The sequence below is a fragment of the Triticum urartu genome, chromosome 1A (assembly GCF_056163025.1).
Source record: "Triticum urartu cultivar PI428250 chromosome 1A, HENAU_Tu73, whole genome shotgun sequence".
Classification (NCBI taxonomy): domain Eukaryota; kingdom Viridiplantae; phylum Streptophyta; class Magnoliopsida; order Poales; family Poaceae; genus Triticum; species Triticum urartu.
In genome coordinates, this window is record NC_141873.1 from 84,294,426 (window position 1) to 84,316,067 (window position 21,642).

At 43.4% G+C, this 21,642-nt stretch overlaps 2 protein-coding genes across 3 annotated transcripts; one reads left to right on the top strand and one right to left on the bottom strand.

The window, feature by feature from the left end:
- Positions 1–1,383: 1,383 nt before the first annotated feature.
- Positions 1,384–11,504, top strand: LOC125548737 (zinc finger CCCH domain-containing protein 4-like). The gene is made up of 14 exons (XM_048712289.2): positions 1,384–1,673; positions 2,627–2,813; positions 4,038–4,211; positions 4,348–4,486; positions 4,957–5,265; positions 6,488–6,634; positions 6,717–6,900; positions 7,584–7,861; positions 7,940–8,056; positions 8,526–8,664; positions 8,977–9,239; positions 9,334–9,459; positions 10,326–10,832; positions 11,070–11,504. The coding sequence occupies exons 1-14, from the start codon at positions 1,541–1,543 to the stop codon at positions 11,289–11,291; spliced, it is 2,925 nt and encodes a 974-aa protein (XP_048568246.2). The 5' UTR covers positions 1,384–1,540; the 3' UTR covers positions 11,292–11,504.
- LOC125548748 (uncharacterized) lies at positions 9,096–16,850 on the bottom strand. 2 transcript variants are annotated; one of them, XM_087513708.1, is made up of 4 exons: positions 16,301–16,850; positions 16,137–16,211; positions 15,667–15,868; positions 9,096–9,231 (listed from the first exon to the last, which is right to left on the bottom strand). In XM_087513708.1, exons 1-4 carry the CDS (start codon positions 16,669–16,671, stop codon positions 9,229–9,231), a joined length of 651 nt encoding a protein of 216 aa, XP_087369834.1. In that variant the 5' UTR covers positions 16,672–16,850; the 3' UTR covers positions 9,096–9,228. The 2 variants fall into 2 exon arrangements, with proteins under 2 accessions (XP_087369834.1, XP_087369833.1); XM_087513707.1 differs by having other exon boundaries at positions 9,141–9,279.
- Between the last annotated feature and the right edge of the window lie 4,792 nt (positions 16,851–21,642).

Genomic DNA, 21,642 nt, shown 5'->3' on the forward strand with positions numbered 1-21,642 from the left:
TATAATCCGTGGTTACATGAAATATAGAGAGTCGTAGGAGGACTCACAAGATCTAGCTAGAATATGAGGCACAACATCCAACATACGGTTTACATGGCTAAAGCGAACACACGAGAACACCACCACAAATGGTTGATATTAGCAATGATGAGCCCCACTGGCGATCAATCCATAAATCAAAGTATTGATTCTTCTCTGAGTAACCAACTTACATTCTGAGTAAAAGAATTACTCTTTGAAAGCCTTCTTGACAGGTAAGAGCCACTGCACAACGTAGCTCCAATGCTTCTTGTAGTTATGGTGTGGTAACCTCATCAACGTGCTCGTGGCAAGCCAAGCAAGTAATCTCCATTGTGGTTCTGATTACTGTGCCAACTCCCATCCATCCAAAAGCTTTGAAGAGTGTAACATCCACATTAACTATAATTGCATTTGCCGGCGAAACCCATCTGACAGGAGACACTGGGCATCATGCCTTGAAAACATTTACAGCCTTACCACAGTTCTGGACAATCAAGTCGACGTAAGCCATTGCTTTCTCAGCCACATTGCGAGGATGCATGTGGGCATTGTTATTTCTTGCATCATTCCGGGCCTCCCAAATATGCCATATTGTCAGCATTAGGGCTGTGACATCGAGAGAACTCACTTGATAAAGGAAACCAAAGATCCACTGCGGTAGTGTGAACAAGTTCTCTTCGACGTGGATGGAATCCATATATCTACTTCATCTCTTGACAGATATGACGAGCGGACTGACAGAACATGAATAGATGATTCGTCGCTCCTCCCTGCTACAAAGAAAGCACACACCAACGCCTATGACATAGCGCTGTAGAAGCTGGCTGTCTGCAGGCAAACAGTCAGAGGGCGAGTCTCCACATAACGATTTTCATCTTCCTCGAAGCATCGACTTTCAACAATGATTGCCATCGTTTCTCTTCATCATTAAAGGTTGATGGCATACCTTGTCCATCACCGTTACGTGAAAAGAAAATCAGACTTGGCCAACCACAGGGCTATATCTTACGGAAAATCTTTCTGTGTGCTTCTCCTAACTCTTTTTTTTTTCAAAAATAGCTCACCATTCCTGTCGAATGGTCTTTTTTACTCTTTAGCGGTACCCTTGTTTGCGCTGGTCAACTTGGCGGTCAAGCCAACTTGCCGTGCGCCGATGCTCCGCTGCTGCCAGCTGTGAAAGACAGAGTGAATGGAAGTGAAAAGTAACTCGGTTCGTAGAGGCGGGTGGCTGGGACTCGATCCTACGTGTGTGAGCCCGGTGTTGATGCACCACAGAGCAGAGGGCGCCCGTCACGTGCTTTCGTAGGCTCGGTCCACCGTCCACACACCGGCTCTGCCTCGCCCCTCAAAAAGCTGGCCACCCTTTTGTCTTCTTCTCACGGAGAGAGAGAGAGAGAGAGAAGGGAAGGGAAGGCCGCCCGCCGAGCGACGACAGCCCAAGCAAAAAGGCGCGGAGCCGAAACTTGCATTGCAAGGAGAGAAGGCCCTCGCCGCCCACCTCCCCTTCGGGAGGCTGGCCATGGCGGAGGGGGAAGAGGAGGCGCCGCGGCCGCAGCCGCGGCCGACGCTCGCCCTGGAGGCTTTCCGCGACAGGATCGTCCAGGCGGTGAAGGAGAACCGCGTCACGATGATCGTGGGGGGCACCGGATGCGGTAATTAACATCTCCTCCCTCCTCTCTGCTTCGGCAGCTTGCTCAAGCTCTGGCCTCTGGGTGATGAGATGGTGGCGTGATGGTTTTGTGCCATTTGGGAAGAAGGCTGGCTCGCTTCTCGCTGCTGTCCGCTGGGTTCCTTCTACCTGTTTGTTCGTTGGGGGTTTTGGGGGGGCGTAGTGGGTGGCGTGGCGCATTGGGGATTTGGGAGCAGAGTTTCCGAGGGATTGGGAACAACTCGGAGACCTTGTTCTTCGCAGGTTTGAGACTTGAGAGGAACCTGGATGGTGGAGGATGAAGACAGCAAAGGGCTCTGGGCCAGGATGGTGCTATACTTTTTCTACGGCAACCACTGCTACAAATTTGTCTCGGATTCCCCTTTTCTTCGTATTTTGAATTCTGATTTCCTCTGGCGCTAGTACGTGAGGATTTTGGAGCAGAGTTTCGGCCGGATTGGGAACAACTCCAGAGCGATTGAACCTTGGTCTCGGGGACCTTGCTCTCTTCGCAGTTTTAGGGGAAGTGGATGACGAAGACGGCAGGGGTTTTGGGCCGGGATGGTGCTATATTTGTCTCGGTCGATGGCGACCCTTCTTCCACGAATTTGCCTCGGATTTCCATTTCCTTCCTATTTTGATTTCCCATTTCCCATGTGGAGTTGCTGAACAGAGTTTCAGTTCAGATTTGTTCATTGATTGTTGCGTCCGCTTGTTGGAGATTTCGTGGAACACTCTGTTTGAGGGGTGCAGCTACATGCGTCGCTTCAAGTTTCATGGGGCTGATTTCATCCATATGGCTTCTCCCTTCACTTGATGCCAAGTTTCCGATTGCTTTGTTTACGCCAACACATTCAGTCTAAATTTTGACATATTCTGTCTTGGGCTCGGATGTAAATTTTGGCCTAATTCTTATATATTGATAATGGATATGGTCGCTTGTTTATCTCATTGCAGGAAAGAGCTCCATGATCCCCCAATTTCTTCTAGAAGAAAATATGGAGCCCATTATGTGCACACAGCCTCGGAGGTTTGCGGTGGTAGCCATTGCTCAAAGGGTGGCTCATTCTCGCAAGTCGATGCTAGGACAAGAAGTTGGATATCATATAGGCCACCCAAATATGAAGAATCTTACCTCAACAAGGTAGCTCCTCGTTGTGAATCAGTGGCCCCACTCCCTAATATTAGGCAGATATCATTAGAATGTTCCTTCTACTTCTGCGTTGATCTCGACAGACATTATTGTGCAGGATACTTTAGCTTAGGCAGCCCCATCATATATACTCCTGAAACGTGTACTACCTAGAGGAAGCATTTCAGCAATCTTTTGCATTTTGTCAAAAAATATTAAAATGTCATATAGATAAGTGGTCCGGATCTTGCAATGTCCAGGACCACATCCTTATGGGTACCAACTGCATTGCTATAATTATTCTACCATCTGATTATTGTCGACTATCTAGGATCTGAAACTTTCGCACTTCACCTGATACTGCTGTCTGCTGCAACTTGCAAGTGTGACAAGTGACATTCTCAAGACACAGGACAGGGGATCAGTCCATGTCTTAGCCTTACATTACATGGCTTCATGCTATAGCTGAAACTAGAGTGGATCTTTGTTATCTTGATACCAAAAAACCACTGTATTGACATAGAATGCTTAGGAGCCTTATAGAAATCAGTCCGACTATCTTCAAAGCTGAACTGCAGGCAGTATAGATTGGTCTGGGTTGGTGGACCCATGACAGCTGAAAATGGAAATCATGCTATAGACATGTATTCTTTCAATCCTTGTTGTTCATTAATTTTTGATATCTCCCTTATATATATGAATTGTGCATGCACTTTTCATAGAAGTCATGCAGACATGCTTTACCATTCATAGCTATATCCAGTTATCCATGTGCATTAATGAGTTTGTTCAATTCCGGCTTTAGATTATATTGGCAATTCAATGCCTATTATTCCAAAATAAATAATCCATATGCATATATAAATAAATTATATTGCTTCTTATCTTTTAGGCTTGTAGTACCTGTCAGTTTGGAGTGTCATTCTTACCAAAAAAGATATACATAATGTCAGTTTCTTCATCTCCATTACACTGAAGAGGTAGGAGATGATTTGGACAGTTAACCTGCAGTTCAGTTATGTTGGGAATGCCACCATTATGACATCTTAATCTCTACTTCGAGCTTATTTGACTCGAAATTTCCAATTTTCCATCACATAGCCTTCTAACTTATTTGAAGTATCTTAATTACCTGAATCTCATGATCCATTCTTACCGGCTTGACAATATATGGTAAATTGTTTGTGCTGCATTGCTATAGATTGACTTTTTAGACTTGTTTAATGTATGGATCAGGTCAAAAATTGTTTTCAAAACAGCTGGTGTTATGCTAGAGCAAATTCGTCAACACGGCATTGATGCATTGCAATATAAGGTTATCATTCTTGATGAAATTCATGAAAGGTCTGTGGAATCTGATCTTGTCCTTGCTATTATCAAGCAGTTTATGATGGAAAAGAGTGACTTCAAGTAAGTACTCTGGTAACAAGCATTGGTACATTCTATCAATTTTTTTAATAATATTGATGGTTTCTGTCTACTGTAGAAAATGATCTTAACTCCTTCCTGCTGATTGCTAATACATATTATGTCACTCTTCACATAGACTGGTTTTGATGTCTGCCACTGTTGATAGCACGCGGTACGTTGAGTACTTTAAAGATATTGGAAAGGTTGAATTGATTACCATCCCGAGCATCCCATGCACTAACATGTTCCAGAGAAAAGTCCATTATCTTGATCAGGTATATACAGATTCTTGCTCTAAAATGAAGTGAATTATCCTCGTTCACTGTCCCTAATATATCCCTTGTTGCATGATGTACCTTCTAATTTTCAATGTCTGATTACCAAACATGCTATAGTTTATTTTGTAATCTTTGTCTCATATATTTTAGAATTTTACAACGGATTTTAATCATTCTGATATATTGCATAGCCATTTTAACATATTGTAGCATTACACCATAACATGCCAACTTATTTCTATTATTATTATTGCTGCTATCACTAACAGAAAAAATGATAGTAGTAGTACTATAGCAGTGGTGGTAGTAGTACTATATACTAATAATAATTAGGTGTTCGTTACCTTTCCTGGTCCCTGTTTGTTGTTTGTTAATTTTTCATACAATCAATACATTAGGTTCACCCCTTCAGCCCTTCTACTTTGCTCCCCTACTATTTGCTTATTACCTGATGCAACGGAATGCAGATCGATAACATGCTGAAGATGGATTCTGAATCATTCTCGACAAAGTATTGTGCTGGAGAAGATTTTAAAACAGATGCTATTCTTAATCCTGACGTGTATCATCTTATCCACACGTTATTGTTGCACACACACCAAAGTGAACCAGATACTGAAAGGAGTATTTTGGTTTTTCTTCCTACATACCATGCATTGGAGCAGCAGTGGGCTCGGTTGTCTGGTTGTTCAACTTTCAAAGTACATATTCTTCATCGCAGCATTGACACAGATGAAGCTTTGGAAACTATGAAGGCCTCAGAGTCTTGCCGAAAGGTACAAGTTGTTACATTCCAATTTAACTTGGTACAACTGCATCTTTTCTACCTGGAATACTTGTTCCTACTTTTAAGCTATATGTGTGGTGTTAGTAGCGTAATGCACTTGCATTTATGTAACATAGGAGTAGGGTACATATTCTATGGAGTATTTATGGAACTGAATTTGATGATTGAAACCTTGATACCATGTGGAATAGCAACTTGTGTATTCCAATGTTCTTTAGGCCAAGTACAATGCACAGGTGGTATGTAGAGTGTACCACAAACAGGAAGCCCAGACCATCTCTAAGATATAATATCACTATCATTATTTGCTAAATGCCATTGTATAGTTGCAATGGCTCATTGCTATAACGACATTTCTCTCCATTTTCCTACAATCGTTCGGCAACATATGATTCCAATTTTGTTTATTTTTCCATCATTTCCTTGTCCAATGTAAGGACCAGGGACCAGGGACCACTTTTTCTGGGGGGATAATAACATCGAAAATAAATAAATTCTGATTTTGGGAGGTGGTGTGCTGGAGGACCTTTGTTTAGGACATCGTAGCATCCAGTATCTTTAACCCCCTTCTCTCGTTTGGAGTTGCTAATCATCATCATCATTAGTAAGTTTGGAACAAAATTGGATCAATATAATTCATAGAGATTACATTTATACGGTAGCTAGTTTGAGGATCTTTTGGATCACAGGAATCACCCAAAAAATCAATCTTAGAGGTTTTTCGTAGATCACTAAACCTAGCCATATGTAGCATAGCATCGCATGGGGCAAATTCTACAGGATAGATCCGTTCATAGGGTCTAAGCACGTGGGGAAAATTCTACAGAATAGATCCATTCAGATGGGGCAAACATAAAACTAGCCATAAGTTTTGCATTTGACCCCTAAAGTTTGCATCGTAGCACCTGTTAGGCTGTTACCCTCTCTCACTTCACATTTTCTGAACACAGAACCGTATTTTGATCCTTGGCCCCAAGGGCACCGGCATGGCTGCCCCCTACTGTTATTAGTCTGTAAATCGTCTATGGTAACCACATAAGTTTATTTGAGGGGAGGGAACCACGCAAATTTCAATTTAGTGCACATAACAGGATGCATGGGAGGCGAAATTTAGCATGGATACATAAAATGTTTACATAATTGGAGCAATGTCCTCTTATCTTGTAATTTAACAATCCTTCCACGGACTCATTCAAATATTTTAATTGCAGGTTATACTGGCGACAAACATGGCCGAATCGTCTGTCACTATTCCAGGAGTTGCTTATGTTATTGATTCATGTAGATCATTGCAAGTCTATTGGGACCGAACCAGGAAAATCGACTCAACTAAGCTTGTATGGATTTCCAAGTCTCAGGTTAGTATCACAGATATACTGATGCTATTCACTTTTAACTTACTTTTGACCCTCATGTTGAAACTAGTTATAACTTTTTTAGGCTGAGCAGCGGAAAGGAAGGACAGGCCGAACCTGTGATGGACAGATTTTTCGCTTGGTAACAGAGCCATTTTACAACGCTTTTCCTGATCATGAAAGCCCTGCCATTTCAATGTTATCCTTGAGAGACCAAGCACTCATGATATGTTGTGCAGATTCCATAGCTATGAATGACGACCCCACTGGTAATTCTTTCTCTGCAATTCCACTAATCTTGCTTGATGTTTCTGTGCTCGGATTATAACAGTAAAATGAACCGCCTTTGCATCACTGTGATTCACACAGCCAAGGAATAGTGAACTATAGGAGCAGTTCTCAAATTCTTTGACATTGATGCACCCACCTCACTTGTACCTATCTTAAGAGTTCAGTATCATCTTTTTTTTTCAAGTTTTAAAAATAACTTAGTCATTGAATTAAGAATTCCTGTTTTGATTCTCATTATGTTTACTACTCGTATTTAAATATTTTACCAGTGTCCCTAAGTGCGTATTTTTTTAACACCTTGTACATCCTTTGATATATAGATGGGGAGTGCTAAATTCTGTAAAATTTGTTACGTATATTTTCGAGAAAACGTAATGCTTGCATCTCGATAAATTGGATAGTTATAAAGTGTATTTACAAGCCCGAGTGAGTGAGGTTACAATAGTGTGCAAAGAAAATTAATGGAAATTTGTTACTGAAGTTAAAAGAAACACCAAATACTTCTCTGTACAAGTTAGTAAGATCTTAAAAACCTTAGTACATGCATTTGAAAACAAAACATATTTGGGTATGTGGGATCATTCATTACTATACACTGTCACTCTTCTTCGTATATATCTATATTAAGGTAATATTCTCACTAACAGTCACTTGTTGGCAGTGCTGCTGCAAAAAATTCTCAATCCACCGGAATCCAGTGTTATTAAAGATGCACTAGATACTCTTGTTCAAATTGATGCATTTCAGCCAGCATTCCCTGGAGGGTATCATCCCAGATTTTATGGCTATTTGCTCGATAGTTTGCCGTTATCATTTCATGCTTCTGTTCTTACCCTGAAATTTGGTGAGATGGGGTATCTCCATGAAGGAATCCTGATAGGCATTATGTTGGACATTCAACCACTTCCTGTACTGCAACCTTTTGGTGATCAAGCATTGGTATGTTCTAGTTACTTCAAATGACATGCTTGTATCCCCGTGTTCTTTTAGTTATGTATCCTACTTTCTGTTTTACAGCGCAAGAAGATTAGAGATGATTATTTTGATGAACGTACCTTCCAAAAAATTGGCAAGAAGGAAGCTACACTAATCGCAAATCTCCGGGCATATCAGTTTTGGCAGCGTATGTTTAAGGTACATCTTGTCTTATCTGTAATAAAATACCATGTGCATATATGTCTTGGACATTTTTGGGAGTTGGTTATTTTTAAATTTGTAATCTTAACTTTCAAGTCCTTTTTAGTAACAATTACACGCTCATTCTGTTTTTGTACCATCTTTTTCTGGTAATACCTTTCCTAATACTCCCTCAATTCCTAAATATTTGTCTTTTTAGAGATTTCAAATGGACTACCATATACGGATGTATATAGACATATTTTAGAGTGTAGATTCACTCATTTTGCTCCGTATGTAGTCACTTGTTGAAATCTCTAGAAAGACAAATATTTAGGAACGGAGGGAGTAGATGACTATTTCTAGGATACTATATCATGGCCCTTAAGTGAATATTATTATTGATGAAAAAATGTATATATTTTTATTTGGATTCTGTTAACACTATTTATTTTTCACCAAAGTTACATATTCTAATTTTTTTCAGGATAAGTTTCGTCTGGAGTACCTGACAAATGTCTCCAAGAACCAAGAATCAAATGCATGTGAGATCTTGAAAGTTGAACAAGAATGGTGTAGATTACACAATCTCGTGCTTAAAGCACTTAACAACATCTCCAAAATTTGTATGTCCTTTAACTTGCGATAAAAAGTTTCTGAAGTGTATTTTGATTGCACAATTTGCATCTATTGATGTGTGTCAGGTACTCTAGCATTATCATGGTTTTCCACTAAAAGTTTGAAAATGTGTACATAAGATGGTGGAAAGTGTTGCCTGCTGTAGCCTACTGTGTTATACATCAGCTTTTTGTGTTGCAATAAAAAATTAAAATATACATAGTTGGTGTGAGGACCTACTCATAGAAGTGCAAATATCAAAATAATTTTCCAAGAATACAATATATGGACATTTCCTGGTAACTCACTCTTTTGAACAGATGATGATATTATGAGCACACTGCACCGGTTTAGGCCTCAATTTCTTCTGGAAATCAATCCTCCAAAGTACCTTCAGACCTCTGAATTCCACCATGAATGTCGTGATACTGAATTGCCGGAGCCAGATCATATGACTTCACTCCCGTTGGAAACTGACAATTCTCACTTAGATTCACAGAGGTGTGCTGCAATCCCTTATATTTCTGCAACTGATTTTGGAGCCACTGACATTGTTAATACCCTCATGAAGGTTACTGAAAAGGTGTGTTGTATTATATCAATTGTATGCATTGTCAAGTTACCTGTATATATGACATAAAGTAGTATAAATATAATGCTTCTTGATTGGTTCACAGATGAAGATAGAACTTGCAGAGACGTGTGTGGACTACCATGATGGATCTAGTGAAACATACAGAGGACCTCTTAACAATTTATCCAATGCCTCAAAACGAGCATGCAAGTTCTTCCTCACATTAAAGGTGAACTGTTGCATTCTTTCATGCTATTATCACCTGCCCTTTTTTCCCAGCGCGTCATTTGCAGGATATATACGTTATTTGGTTATTTTTCTATGTGTTGAGTAAGATCTTGATGAAGGATTGCCCTAATTTCATATCTTAAATTGTAGTAACCACAATTTATGCGACATAGTACATCATCTTATAGCCAGCCGGATGCAGACCAACTGAACTCCAAACCTACATCCTCAATATTCTACTGCAACTACTTGATACACTTTTCCCTGCCTCAGCGAAGGACTTTTTTTTTTCGAAAAGGGGGGGCTCCCCTGCCTCTGCATCAGAACGATGCATACGGCCATCTTATTAAACAAAAAAAGGCAAAAGTGCCAGTCTCCAGCTAAACCAAAAGGAAAAAGAGAAATGCAGCTCACACAGAGCTCCAGACGGCTAGATATACAAACTAGCCCAAAAAGGATGCCACAACCGGCTGGCTAACAATAGATAGCGAAGGACTTAACATATTCTTTCATTGTAATATTAAATGTAACTCATTGATGACACTAGGAATAAAATGGTTGTAACAGGTCAAATGACATTGACAGCAGTGATACTGTGCCAACATGCATTTCATTAAAGTTATATCTAACTAATACTAACTGAGAACTGAGCAGTAGCCTGACTGGAGTCTGAATCCCGTCGGGAATGAATTTCCGGTATCTCGCCTGGGTGGGCTCTCTCTTAATATATTGTCCATGGCGGTCCTCGCCCATTGTATCTCACTTTTTATATCTACCTAACTGCATGTATATGTTAACTTGGTATTTTGACAACTCGATGGGTATGAATTAACATTTTTGCTTTTGATATGCCGTTCCTTTGATCAGGGTTGTAGAAATGGCGACTCTTGTCCATTTGCACACAATCTTGGCTCTTTGAGCTCTTCATCTGTTACTTCTAAAATGAATCCAGAAGATCCACCATGGCCGCAGGCTGACATAGGTTGGAGGAAGTTAGTGACTGGAGGTGAAAATGGTCACATTCTTGTCGTGAATGACAGAACTCTGAAGTTTTCCTCTCAACTTCATAACATGGTTGACATTACACCTGATCTGCATTTGGCTGAGCGTAATTTAGTTGCAAACAATCTCAGAATAGTCCAGAATGTCGCTGATCCTTCTCATCTAACTATTGGAGATGAACATGAACTACCAGTTCCTTGGACGAGACTAAAGCGAATTATTTTGGTAGATGATTATGATTCTGGTGAAACACTCAACCACCAAGTCTTGCAGAAGTTCTTTGAGAATATTGCCATCAAGATATTGTCAGGACCATTATCTAGTGTGCAGATCATCTTGATCATGAGTAACACAAAGTTTGTTAAGATACAGGTACGCCATTTCTTAAGTTGTATCAACACCATTACAGTGAATAAATCTACTGGATCTATGTGTCTTGTTTTGCATGTCTAGTGGTAGTTTATTTACTGTATTTATTTTCTGGTACATATGGCCTGTTTAACATCTATGAATAACCTTCAGAATCTCATCTTAGTCAACAGGCAACATTATTACATTACATCAGTCCACTGCTAAAAATGACAGACATTGGCTGCTGTTTTTTTATAGGTGGAAAAGTTGGCAAGGGAGTGTTTCTTCATTCTTGGTGAATCATTCCTGTTAAATGTAGCGCCTCTTAAGTGGTCACCGATCATGGGCATCCGTCAACTAGATGGGCAGGTAGCAGGACGAGTTGCTTACGTTTTCAACATGCATCCTCCTTCGGGGGCGGGCATTCGGCGGGGCGATTTTGCAACACAACAGAGCGCCAAGTCCTCTGCGGAAAGCTAGGTCAAATCGTTAGCTTGGTCATACGCATTGTAATAGCTAGGTCAAACCGTTTTGCAAGTTGTAAGTAGTTCTTTGATCAGGTCACCTTGTACAGAAATATTATGGCAGAGTAGCTACGATGGGTACAGTAAGCACTGTTGCGCTGCAACTGCAAACTTGGGTTTAAATGTCGTCGCTGCTCTAATTTTTGTTAGACGTCCAATTATCATGGAAGTGCCTTGAAAGTTGTTATATGTTCATTTGGAAAGTGCCTCCAAGGCATGGAATCCCACTCTATGTGATAACCATTATATAACTATGTCAATTCGGTTTTGCCCTGGACGACTATGTCAGTGGCTGACCCGGCCAAGGTAAGTGAGGGCGGTTTTAAGTCGCCTACTACAGAACACCTTGGATACTCTACCGTGTTGTAGCGAGTCCTTGTGCAAATGCAAGAACATGAAATATATCAAAACTTCAAGAAACAACAGGAGCAGATCAACTTGGGGGAGGGGTGCATGAAACTTAGTAACGAAGAAGCTATATATACCGGATCAAACAAGAAACAATATATATGTACCCATACGAACGCACACCAGTGATCCCGAGTACTAAAGAGACCAAGTAATTTCTTGCTTGTACACAAGAAATAAATAGCACATATATCCGTTCATTGTGTAAGTCTCGTAACAAAAGAATCCGTTCAATGGGAACTATGTATATAACCACGCAGGAGAGCATACATAGAAATGATATTAAGCCTAGAGGTAAAGTGCATCTCAAATGCTAGTACAATAGAGCTATATACCAGTCTAAGACAGCATGGAAAATTTCCCCACCCATAGCACGTCCTTGTAGCAAGGGCGGTAAGTAAACGATCCTTTGACATAGAAAGCATCTTGCACGGGGTCTCTTAAGAGCTCATGTGAGTCGCCTAGGTACTGCATCCTCGACATGTCGAGATAGTACACTACTACTGCCCAGTCAAGTACGAGGATGAGTGCATTCTTGTGGGGATGGAATCCCACGATCCTACAATGGGCACCCCATTCCGGCGGCTTAAGGTGGACAGCTCCTTCGACCACGTCGATGAAGTTGTCATTGTTTGAGTCCCAAAAATATTCAGAGTCATTTGGTGTGGCTTCGTCCTCCTTCTCTACCGAGTCATCATAATCGTCATTGTAGCCTATGCTAGTCGGTCCGGTCCTGCTTTTGACAACACCCCATGTCACCTTGGGCTGTATAATGAGAGGCTTAATCATATGACCGTGTGGGTTGAGGCTAACATCGTGTGCTAGTGTCCAATCTAGTTGACCATCTGTCGAATCGGTTAACATCCATACTTGAAGATGTAATTTGTCGACTGTCACGTAGTGAATCCCTCTTTCGTAGCTTGCTAAGATGGAATTCCAAGGCAGCGTGTATATGCACCTTGTGCAGGGTTTCCCAGGCAGTCTAACCATGTCGTAAGTCCCCTTTGACGGGCGTAGGATCGTGAGGATGCTATAGTGGCAATGCATGTAGAGCGACCCGCGCCAGTACTGAGAAGACCACACTGTTTGGTTACTAGGCGAAGTGGTCGCAAGAATGTCATAGAGGTTCCTTGGGGCACAATGCCCAGGCATGAACTCTCGTTTCTCCCACCGCCAGGTACGCGACGAGAACACTTCCAAAGGCAACACATGTTCCCTCGGCTCCTCCTCCTCCTCGACCTCATCCTTCACTTGCTCGAGTGTTAAAGCCTCGGCTTGTTTACTATGTTGTGCTGACACATCTTTCTCGAAGACAAACACGTCGAAGTGCAGCGACATGGCCGGGTCGAAGGCGAGGGACATGGCGTCCACGGGGCTCTTGAGCGAAGGGCGCGGCAGCTCGGCGTACCGCCCGGTCGCTGGGTTGAAGACGTAGCAGTACCCCCAGTCCTCGAGCAGGAGAAGGCCGTTGCACGACCGGCGTACGGTTGCCTCGCGTGGATACGCAAGGCGTCGGAGGCCAGGCTTGCCATCCCGCCGCCCTGAGCGCGTCCATGGCGGGGCGAAGAAGGAAGAATCGGACTGGCAGCCGATCGTGGTGAAGAAGATTCCGGGAAAGCTGTGCCTGGGAAAGTAGTCCGGGAGGAGGAGGTCATCGATGACGTCCACGGCGGCCCGCCATGCGTGGCAGACGCGCCGGCACCTCGCGAGGGTGCACGGAGAGAGGCGGCTCAAGATTTTGAGGAGTACGTCGTAGGGCAAGGAGACCCCATCGCCGGCGTCCATCGTGTTTGGGTCGAAGTGGTGTGCAGACTCGCAGCGGATCGTCTAGACTCAGGTTTGTAAGGCGACCCGTACGTGACCGTGCACGTTCAGGGAGGACTCGGTTTTATCTGAGAGGAAGCTTTTTTTTTGTTGAGGGATATCTGAGAGGAAGCTTGATCTGCGTTTTCCCTTTTTTCTCGAGGGCCGACGCACGTAACCTCCACGGAACCCTTTTCACATACGTTTATGGAAAATGACGCGCTGGACAATTGTATTTGGAGGAGCTGGACGTCTCTAAAGTGCAAGATTTTCGCATGGTTGACAACCAAATATCGCCTTTGGACGTCTGACCATCGCACGAGGCACGGGCTTCAGGATGAGCCGTCACGTTGCTACCTTTGCCTACAGGAAGAAGAAAACGTGGATCACATTTTCGGGCATTGTGTCTACGTGAGGGAAGTGTGGCACAGGTGTTGCGACAGGCTCCAGATCAACATTGACATCCCTTCCACTACGGCCACGTTCCAGGATTGGTGGCTTGCCCAAAGAATTAACTTCTCTGGCAAGTCTCGGCGTGGTTTTGACTTCTTCATGATTGGTACCGCTTGGTTGTTATGAAAGCAACAAAACACTAGGGTCTTCAACAGGCAACAACAACAACAGACGGCAAGGCAATTGGGAGACATAGCCTTAGAGGACATCAAAGAGTGGCGTGAGGCAGGTTTCGGAGTTGGTGGCTTAGACACTTTTGTGAGAGAGTGACCGTTGTTTTACTTTGGTGTAAGGTGGCGATGTGCCTTTGTAGATGTTCGCATCCACATTAGGCCACTCTTATAATTAACATTCTTCATCGCGGTTGACCTGCGGATCTCGGTCGCGACGGCCCTTATTGACGTAGGGAAACTCGCGTTTCGGAGAGTTTTTGGCCCTGCTGAGACTGCGGATTGGCACAAGTTGCTGGAATGCATCGCGCTGCACGAACCTGATCTCCATAGTGGAGAAGACCGGGCCAAGTGGCGTCTAGAGCCATCGGGGCAATTCTTAAATAAATCTCTATACCAGGCCATCGCACCCTCGCTGGGTCATGAGGCCCTCACTTCCATCTGGGAGATTCAGTTCCCCCTGAAGATTAGGATATTCTTGTAGCAGTGGATTCTAGGCCGCCTGCCTTCCGACGTGGATGTCCTGAAGCGCAACGGCCCAGGAGGTGGGCGTTGCCCGCTCTGCGGGCCTGAAGAAGATTTGAATCATATCTTCTTCACCTGCGTGTCCGCGCAGTTCCTTTGGAGCTGTTTCCGCGAATTAATGGGGGAAGGGGGGCAGCTGGGACCACAACAACTTCCCCGACCTATTCGCGGAACTCCAGGCGTTACCTCCCCCCTACCCGCCACATTAGGTGGCTAGTCATCGGAGTGCTAACCTGGACGCTGTGGACTGTTAGGAATAAGCTTGTGATTCAGCGGATTCCTCTTCGACGTGCTACTGGCGCTTTGTTCAAATGGTTTGGTTACTTGCAGCTATGGCGGCCGCTTAGCCGCCCCCAGGAGAGAGACGCCATCACCATCATCATCGCCCAGATTCGCTCGATGGCTCTTCGGTTGGCTCCACCGCTTCCCCCTCCACCGCTGGAGCTGGATTAGATCTGCTACACCTCGCCGCCATCGTAGTAGTAGTAGTAGTAATAGTAGTAGTAGTAATAATAATAATAATTTCTCAGTCTTTCATATTTGGTTCTCCCATTGCTGTGTAGGGGAACATTGACTCCACCAAAGGTACAATTGTCCAGTAAGTCAGCTTATGTGCTAAGTTATCTTTGGCTTCTATTACTCAGCTTATGTTCTATTATTGTGTTATTAGGTTCAGTATCAAATTTGTCAGCTTAGACATGGGGGAAATGTTTTTTCAGAATATGGATTTTAGTTGCAACATTACACTTGTTGCTTTAGTAATACAATTCTGCCGTCTTATTTCACTGTGATATCCTAAAAGGAACCTTTTCTTCTTGTGGCCTGTGTGCAGCACATAGTAACATGGTTCTATTAAAGTTACTTGAGTGGCAGATAAGGTTTTATCGGAGTTACACATCAACAAGTTCTGTAGTAGCCTTAATTGAACAAATCAGACTCTTGCAGCAAAGAACCTTAAATATATATAGTTACCTTATTGTTTTTGTTTTTGTTGTAACATTTCAGAGCTAACTCAGCAAATCTCTTCGTCTGCTTTTGGTAACGCTCTTCACGCGCGGCTTGATCGAAGTTGGCTGGCTCACCCCAGTTCTCCACCACAGCACCCATAAAGTCATCTACCAGGGCATTATATGAATGATCTTCCTGTTTGCCGTCTGGTTCCCTATTTGGATAACTGGTTCAGCACATAACTAGTATGATGGACAAGAAACGCCGGCAGATTACTCACATTCAGGGAACAACTGCTAGCTACTAAAAAATGACAATAGGCAAGTAAAACTATTTCCAATGTGTATGAAACAACCAGAACATCATGGTCTTTTGATTGCACTTAGTCCAATCATAGAGTTGATATCACAAGTTTGTTTCCTATCTAGTGTAGAACATATCTGATATTTAAATGAGGCCCGTACAAATCTGATGCAAAGTTTTGTAAATTATACCTGTCAGTGATCCCTGAACCATCAGAGACGCCGTATTGCCGAAATCTTATCCTCTGATCATCCTCGTAACAGTATCTGCGTCCACAACCACAAGAAACTTGAAACACAGAGCCAAACAAGTTAAAAGATACATACTAGTCCGAGGAACAGGGGTAGATAATCACATGGGACTGTCAGGGCAGTCAGGGGTCGTGCTGCCATCATCCATCAGAGGCGGAGCCAGCACGCTCGAAGACGAAGAGCCGGCTTCGAACCGAGACCACTTGGCAGATGGCGAAACAGCTTTGCGTGCCGACTCGAGGCGAGGGCTGCGGCTGCGCTCACGCCGGTGGTGGTGCTCGCGGTGCCGCTCTCTGCGCGGTGACGGGCTCGGCCGCCGGTACGGTGCATGCGAAGTGTCAGCGGAGCGTTGCGGCCAAGGGCGTGGAGACGCGGAGCGGCGCCGTCGCCGGTTGGAACTCACGCGGAATTCGGACGGCGAGGGGCTGTCGATGCCGTGAAAGGGCGGCCGTGAGTTATCGCGCAAACCGTCCATGCCGAAGCCTCCACGGCGGTCGGGTGTGTGTCGTGCGCGTGGTCATGGTGGGAGTGGGGAATTGATGAAGGTTTGCCTTGGCTGAGTTGGCTCCTTCTCCGATAGGGAAACAGAAGCAGGATTAGTTTTTGGTTCCAAAAAAGAAGAAGAAGCAGGATTTCCTTTCGGAAGCAGGCTGCTGGCTGGTAGCGGCAGAGTGTCGGTAAGAGTACTCTGTGCGCTAATGGCATATGTAGCGGTCCCCTAAAATTTTGCTTCTCGGCTGTCCGGGCGAGTCGTGAATCAACCTATGGTTAAGTTGGTTAGGTGGACAGTGGTATCCCCAATCCATCAGGGTTTAAATCTTGATGCTCGCAGTATTTCTGGATTTATTTCAGGATTTCCGGCGATGCGCTTTCAGTGGAAGGAGACGTTCCGTCGACAACGAGGCGCCTTATGCGCGTGTATATGAGCGCTTGTGTCTGTACTGATGCTCAAAAAAAGCTGTCCGGGCGAGTCGGTTTTAAGTCCTGATCAGGGCCGGTCTTGACATTTCAGGGGCCGGAGCGACAATAGAACTGGGGACCCTTAATGTAATCATCAAAATAAGAGTACATACTAACATTATATACTAAAAGCACTTGAGATGCATCCAAAATCAATATTTATATAACGAATAAATCATATATATTATCTTCAAAAAATTCTAACATTCCATAGATGCAAAGTCTTTGATGATCATACCAATATTATCTTCCAACAATTTCTATGAACTTTTGCTAGAGACATCTGTTAGATAATATATGTCTCTCAATCCTAATAAATGATAGAATTGTAAACCATGATGTAATTAGAATTTAAATTAAACATAAATTTGCTATGTGTGCTAGACATCCATTCAGTATTTGAGATGATGGAAATTACACACCTGGACGCTCTTGGCTGTTGAGGAACGATCTAGCTGGTGAAGTAGCAAGAAATTGATTGAAGCAGGGACTAGACTAGCAGAGATAGAAGGAGAGGACGGCAGGGGCGGTTCATCGGCCTTCAATGTCACTAGAGGGCGGCAGGGAATTGTTGAACGCCTGCGGTCTGCCATGGTGACTTTGGATTAGTTTTTTTTAGAAACTGAATATGAGGGAGTCGGTGAGACAGATATGAAGAAAGAGGAAGCGAGGATCACGCTAGGAGATTTCGTCTTACGAATGCCCGGGGATAATGGCGATCATCTAGCGACTGCAATCCTTCTAGAGAAAAAACTAGTGATTGCAACTTGTAGCTAGCCATCAATGGAATATCTACTACTACTACCTGTGTACGTGTACCTGCCTCCTCCCTGCCTACTTTGTGTACGTGCATCTGGCCGGAGGTCCCTTAGGACTCGGGGGCCCGGGGCGGCCGCCCCCTGCCACCCCTCAGGGCCGGCCCTGATCCTGACTAGAAGGGTTGAGCGCGCTTTGCCGCGCCGTTGAATTTGTTAGGGTTTTTAAATTTCTTTACTCACTCTATTTCAAAATATATGATGTATTATTTTTTTTTAAAGTCTAACCTCTTTAAATTTGATCAAATTTATAGATAAATATATCAAAATTTATAATATTAAATCGGTTTAGCTTTATCATGAAATGAATTTTCATTTTCTTGTTTAATATTGTGGATGCGATATTTTTGGCTTTGAACTTGGTCAAAGTTAAAGAAATTTGAATTTCCAAATAACTAATAACCCTTATATTTTGAAATTGATGGAATATTTAGTTTGGCCGGTGGGGGAGACGACGGAGTGTGTTTTATGTTTATTTATAATGTGGTTAATTGATAGGCCTTTCGCACTGTGATTCTGTGTTATCCGCTAATCAACCCATATTTATGTGGGAATTTTTTTCATCAGTGGTTGCATGTACTGTATTTCGTGCTATAGTATCACATGGTAGCATTTTTTCTAGGTGATGGGAGTCTGCGAGGGGTTGATATGTTTTATAAGACAGTTGTTGCTGATTGATTTGAAAAATCATTGGCCTAATCAAAATCGTAAATCAAATCCAAGATTGAATACCCCAATCGAATGAAATAGCTTTAAAATTAGGGAACATAAAGAATTCAAATAATTAAATGGGAGAGCCCCTTGAGAAATTGTTGACCCAGTCAAAATCGGGTGACCCAATTCTAAATTGTAGCCTCAATTAATTGTGAAGATTTAAAAATTAGAAAGCATAATGTTTTGTATAAAAAATTAATTGAGAGAGTTTTGGAAAATTGTTGATCCGGTCAAAATTGGATAATCAAATCTCAATTGAAGACCTCAATTGATTGTGAGGCCTCCAATCCTAAGGAGCTTAGTAATATAGTATATTTATACATGCATGTAATCATACTAACGAAAGGGCCCGTGCGTTGCAGCGGGATATTTTTTTTCGTAATCTCCAATGGCCATGACTATATCAGTATATCTTGTTGCATCACTGAGATGCACTATCACTCTCAATTTCGTGAAATTATGAACATGTTTTAAAACTCGTCACATATCTAAAATCGTGATCATTTTTCAAATCCATGAACACTATTACAAATTTTTGAACATTTTCTAAAATCAAGAACATTTTTTGAAATTATGAACGTTCAATACAATTTACAAACATTTTTTAAAATGGTGAACATTTTTATACATTTTTTGAATCGGCGAACATTTCTACAATTGATGAATATTTTTTTGGAAATTGGTGGCACAAATTTCTAAATTCATGAACATTCTTTTTATCTAGCAAAAGGGCCCGTGCATTGCAACGGGAAAAAATCATGAACATTTTGATGCATCACCGAGATACACTATTGCTCTCATTTTCATGAAATTGTGAACATTTTCTAAAATCATGAGCATTTTTTTGAACTCATGAACATATCTGACATCATGAACATTTTTTTACAGATTTTCGAACATTTTTTTAAAATCATGAACATTTTATACTATTTTGCAAACATTTGTCTTAAATTTGAACATTTTGAAAATATTTTTCTTGAATAGGCAAACATTTCTAGAATCGACAAACATTTTTTGGAATTATTTGGTGGAACAATCTTTGAAGTTCATGAACATTTTTTTATTTAATGAATAATTTTTGAAATTCATGATCATTTTTTGAATCAGCGAACATTTTATGAATCAATAAATTATTTTGTAAGTTGCAAACAGTTTTGTAAGTTATGAACACAGGGGAATATTTTTTGAACTGGCAAAATTTTGTTCAATTTCATTAACATTTTGAATACATTATTTTTTGTTCAATTCTGAATATATTTTGAATATGCGAACAGAGTCCACAAACATTTGTGAGTAATCAAACATTTTATTTCAAAATTCTTATTTTTTTAATGCTCGAAACTTTTTGAATTGTCATATTATTTAAATCTCTATCTCTACTACTATCAAACAAGCAAACATATTCATCGCTAAGTACACCTAGCCTAATCTACACATAACAACTCCGATCAATTACAGCCTCACGATCAAACACACTTAATTAGATCTAACCATCAAATTAAAACTAACCCTCACCAAAAGTGCCTTTAGCAATTTTAACTCGGCGGCGGCTAGGCGTAAGCCGGCTGATCTTATAGAAGATCAGCCGCCTGCGCAGCCGCCTGATTTAGGCGTAGGTGGCCGTTAGACCGTAGGCTCCCAACAACGCATCTTCCTCTTCTTTCTTCGCATTCTTCTTTCGCAGTGCTCAGTCGTTGGAAGCAGCAGCCCCTCCTCAGCAGGCAATGAAGCGCTGCCGTTTGCCGGAGTCTCGTCTGGTCGCAGCAACCTCGCCATCGGCCACAGACGATGTTCCGATGCAACATTGGTCGCCCGGCGATGCTCCAACGCAGCACCGGAGCCTCGACAAATGCTTCATCGCAGCACCGGCGAACCCGACGATGCTTCATTGCAGCTCCGGCGCCTCGGCAATGCTTCATCGCAGCACCGGCAAACCCGACGATGCTTCGTCGCAGCTCTAGCGCCTCGGATATGCTTCATCGCAGCACTGGCGAACCCGACAATGCTTCGTCACAGCTCCGACGCCTCGGATATGCTTCATCGCAGCACCGACAACCCCGACGATGTTTTGTCGCTGCTCCGGCGCCTCGGCAATGCTTCATCGCAGCACCGGCAAACTCGACGATGCTTGGTCGCTGCTCCGGCTCCTCGGCAGCACGCCGCGACGACGGATGCAGCGACTGCACGCGGCGGAAATGACGGATCCAGCGACAGCACGCGGCGGCGCATGCTGCGATGCAGCTGCGGCAACGGCAGATGCAACAACAACACGCGGCGGCGATGGCGCATGCTCCTATGCAGCACGCGGCGACGGAGGAAGCTTGCTACCATGCAGCGACGGAGACGGCGCATGCTGCTATGCAGCGCGCAGCGGTGGTGGGCGACGACGACGATGGATGCAACGGCAGCACGCGGCGCCTGCGATGGCACGGTTCCAATGGCGGTGGTACCATGGTAGTGCTGGTGGCTGCGGATGGGAAGCATCCGTCGCTGCCATGCACTTGGAGAAAGATCAGAGCAGTTTGAGAAGACGAGCGGCCGCCGTTTGCTCCATGCCTGGCGCTGCCGCCGCTGCCGCCGTTTGCTCCAGATGTCCTGCTTGGGTCGCTGCCGTGCCTGGCGCTGCCGCCACGCGTGCCCGTGCCGAGGTCAGTTAACCGGGGTTTGCTGAGCGGAGAGATCCCAAGGCAAAAGAGTCGTCGCCGTGCAGCAAGCTCTCCTCTGCCCAGCCCGCTGGCGCCGTTGCCTTCAGGTTCAGGCCAAAACGCACGGCTCCGGGTGTTTATCAATGACATGTGTTCTTTTGTACTGCTCTCTCGATTGTCGCTTGTCCAGGTTGCCACCGGGAAGAGGTGTGGTGGCGGCCAAGACGAGAACAATGGGACACTGAAGTCCCTTGGATGTTCGTGTTTATCACAGGTACTCTCTTTTCCATCATTCTTTTCTTGTATTTTATT

Excerpts from the sequence above, each read along its gene's own strand:
- LOC125548737 (XM_048712289.2), top strand. The coding sequence starts at position 1,541 with ATGGCGGAGGGGGAAGAGGAGGCGCCGCGGCCGCAGCCGCGGCCGACG. Across the intron at positions 7,862-7,939 it reads CTTTTGGTGATCAAGCATTG|CGCAAGAAGATTAGAGATGA; the intron begins GTATGTTCTAGT and ends TCTGTTTTACAG. Across the intron at positions 8,057-8,525 it reads TTTGGCAGCGTATGTTTAAG|GATAAGTTTCGTCTGGAGTA; the intron begins GTACATCTTGTC and ends AATTTTTTTCAG.
- LOC125548748 (XM_087513707.1), bottom strand. The coding sequence starts at position 16,671 with ATGGACGGTTTGCGCGATAACTCACGGCCGCCCTTTCACGGCATCGAC. Across the intron at positions 16,212-16,300 it reads GACTGCCCTGACAGTCCCAT|ATACTGTTACGAGGATGATC; the intron begins GTGATTATCTAC and ends TTGTGGACGCAG. Across the intron at positions 15,869-16,136 it reads GGTTCAGGGATCACTGACAG|TTATCCAAATAGGGAACCAG; the intron begins GTATAATTTACA and ends GTGCTGAACCAG.